Below are 1378 nucleotides of genomic sequence, written 5' to 3'. Positions count from 1 at the left end.
CACACACACACACACACACACACACACGCACGCACACTCTCATACTCATACACGCGCGCGAGCGCGCACGCTCTCATATTAACAAAGACGCACTACTAAATTAACCATACAATACAAGCCGGTCGAAGTTTGCCTCGTTTGTTTTGCACACGAGTAGAGTTGAAACCGGAAATTAGCCCATCGCAGGGTGATTATTTTTCAGACTTCAAGAGATCCATTCTTCGACTTCTGCTTCTCCGTCTTCAGTCGTCAAGTCTGGAGCAGACATTGACGAGTGGGGGGGTTGACAGGTGCTCTAGTGTGGTTTGCTCCTTCTTTCCTACAAAACAAACAACAACTATCGTCTCTATCTCCCCACCATCTTATTTGTGTTTGTTACTCTCGTGTAGCACCTTTAATCTTCGGCACTTATTCATGACCTTAAGCTATTGTGTTGCAAGTGCCGTAAAACTCTTACTAAAACTAAAAGACATTGACGTTCATAGTACCCCAGTGGATAGTTGGCGGGTGCTCTGGTGTGGTCTGCTCCTTCTTTCCTATTAAAAAAAACATCTACCATCCTTATCTCCCCTCCTTTTTTTTTGTTTGTTACTCTCTTGTAACACCTCTAATCTTCGGCACTTATATGACCTAAAGTTATTGTGTTGCAAGTGCCGTAAAACTCTTACTGAAGCTAAAAGACATTAACGTTCATGGCTCATGGTACCCCACTCTTTCTCTTGTCTGTCTTCTAGTTCATCACGTGTTTTCTCATTGAGTTAGTTGCAATGTTGTTCGGGCCATCTGAATATGTTGTTCTTTATCCTCCTCTACTCTTGTTTCCCTCTGTCTTTCCACACAGCAGCGGTTTTCTCAGTGGGTGGTTGGCGGGTGCTCTGGTATGGTTTGCTTCTTCTTTCCTATCAAACATATATCGTCTTTATCTCCCGTCTCTTCTTTTTTGTGTTTGTTACTCTCTTGTAACACCTCTAATCTTCTGGCGCTCATATGACCTTATGCAGTTGCGAGCGCCGTAAAACCCCTACTAAATTTTTTAAATTTAAACACTCACACTAACCTCCCTCTGTCTTCTCCATCCTCCCAACAGGAGCTTTCGCCCCCGCCGGCCCCAACACCATCTGGAAGAAGCGGATCGTCAAGGAGAACTACGAGACCTTGGCCTACCAGGCTCTGAGCGAGTTCCCGCGCTGCCGGGATATCATGCCAGCCTTCTACAGGGAGGTGGAGTTCAACGGGGAGTGTATCCTTGACTCACGCGCACACGCACACGCACGCACCACTCACACGCACGTGCACAAACACACACACGCACACACACACACACACACACACATACACACACGCACACGCACACGCACACACAGTGGGGGCAGGGGGG

General features: G+C 47.0%; 1 protein-coding gene across 1 annotated transcript in view; it reads left to right on the top strand.

Moving 5' to 3' along the window:
• The window catches only part of LOC101846318 (inositol-trisphosphate 3-kinase homolog), a gene marked incomplete at its 5' end in the record, with an annotated part of 21216 nt that overhangs the window by 2217 nt on the left and 17621 nt on the right, over positions 1 to 1378 (top strand). The window contains 1 exon segment of the mRNA XM_013088904.2: positions 1088 to 1240. Within this exon segment, the coding sequence (XP_012944358.1) occupies positions 1201 to 1240 (40 nt within the window).

Source organism: Aplysia californica, unplaced genomic scaffold (genome assembly GCF_000002075.1).
Source record: "Aplysia californica isolate F4 #8 unplaced genomic scaffold, AplCal3.0 scaffold00830, whole genome shotgun sequence".
Lineage (NCBI taxonomy): Eukaryota > Metazoa > Mollusca > Gastropoda > Aplysiida > Aplysiidae > Aplysia > Aplysia californica.
This window is presented reverse-complemented; position numbering and strand designations above follow the sequence as displayed.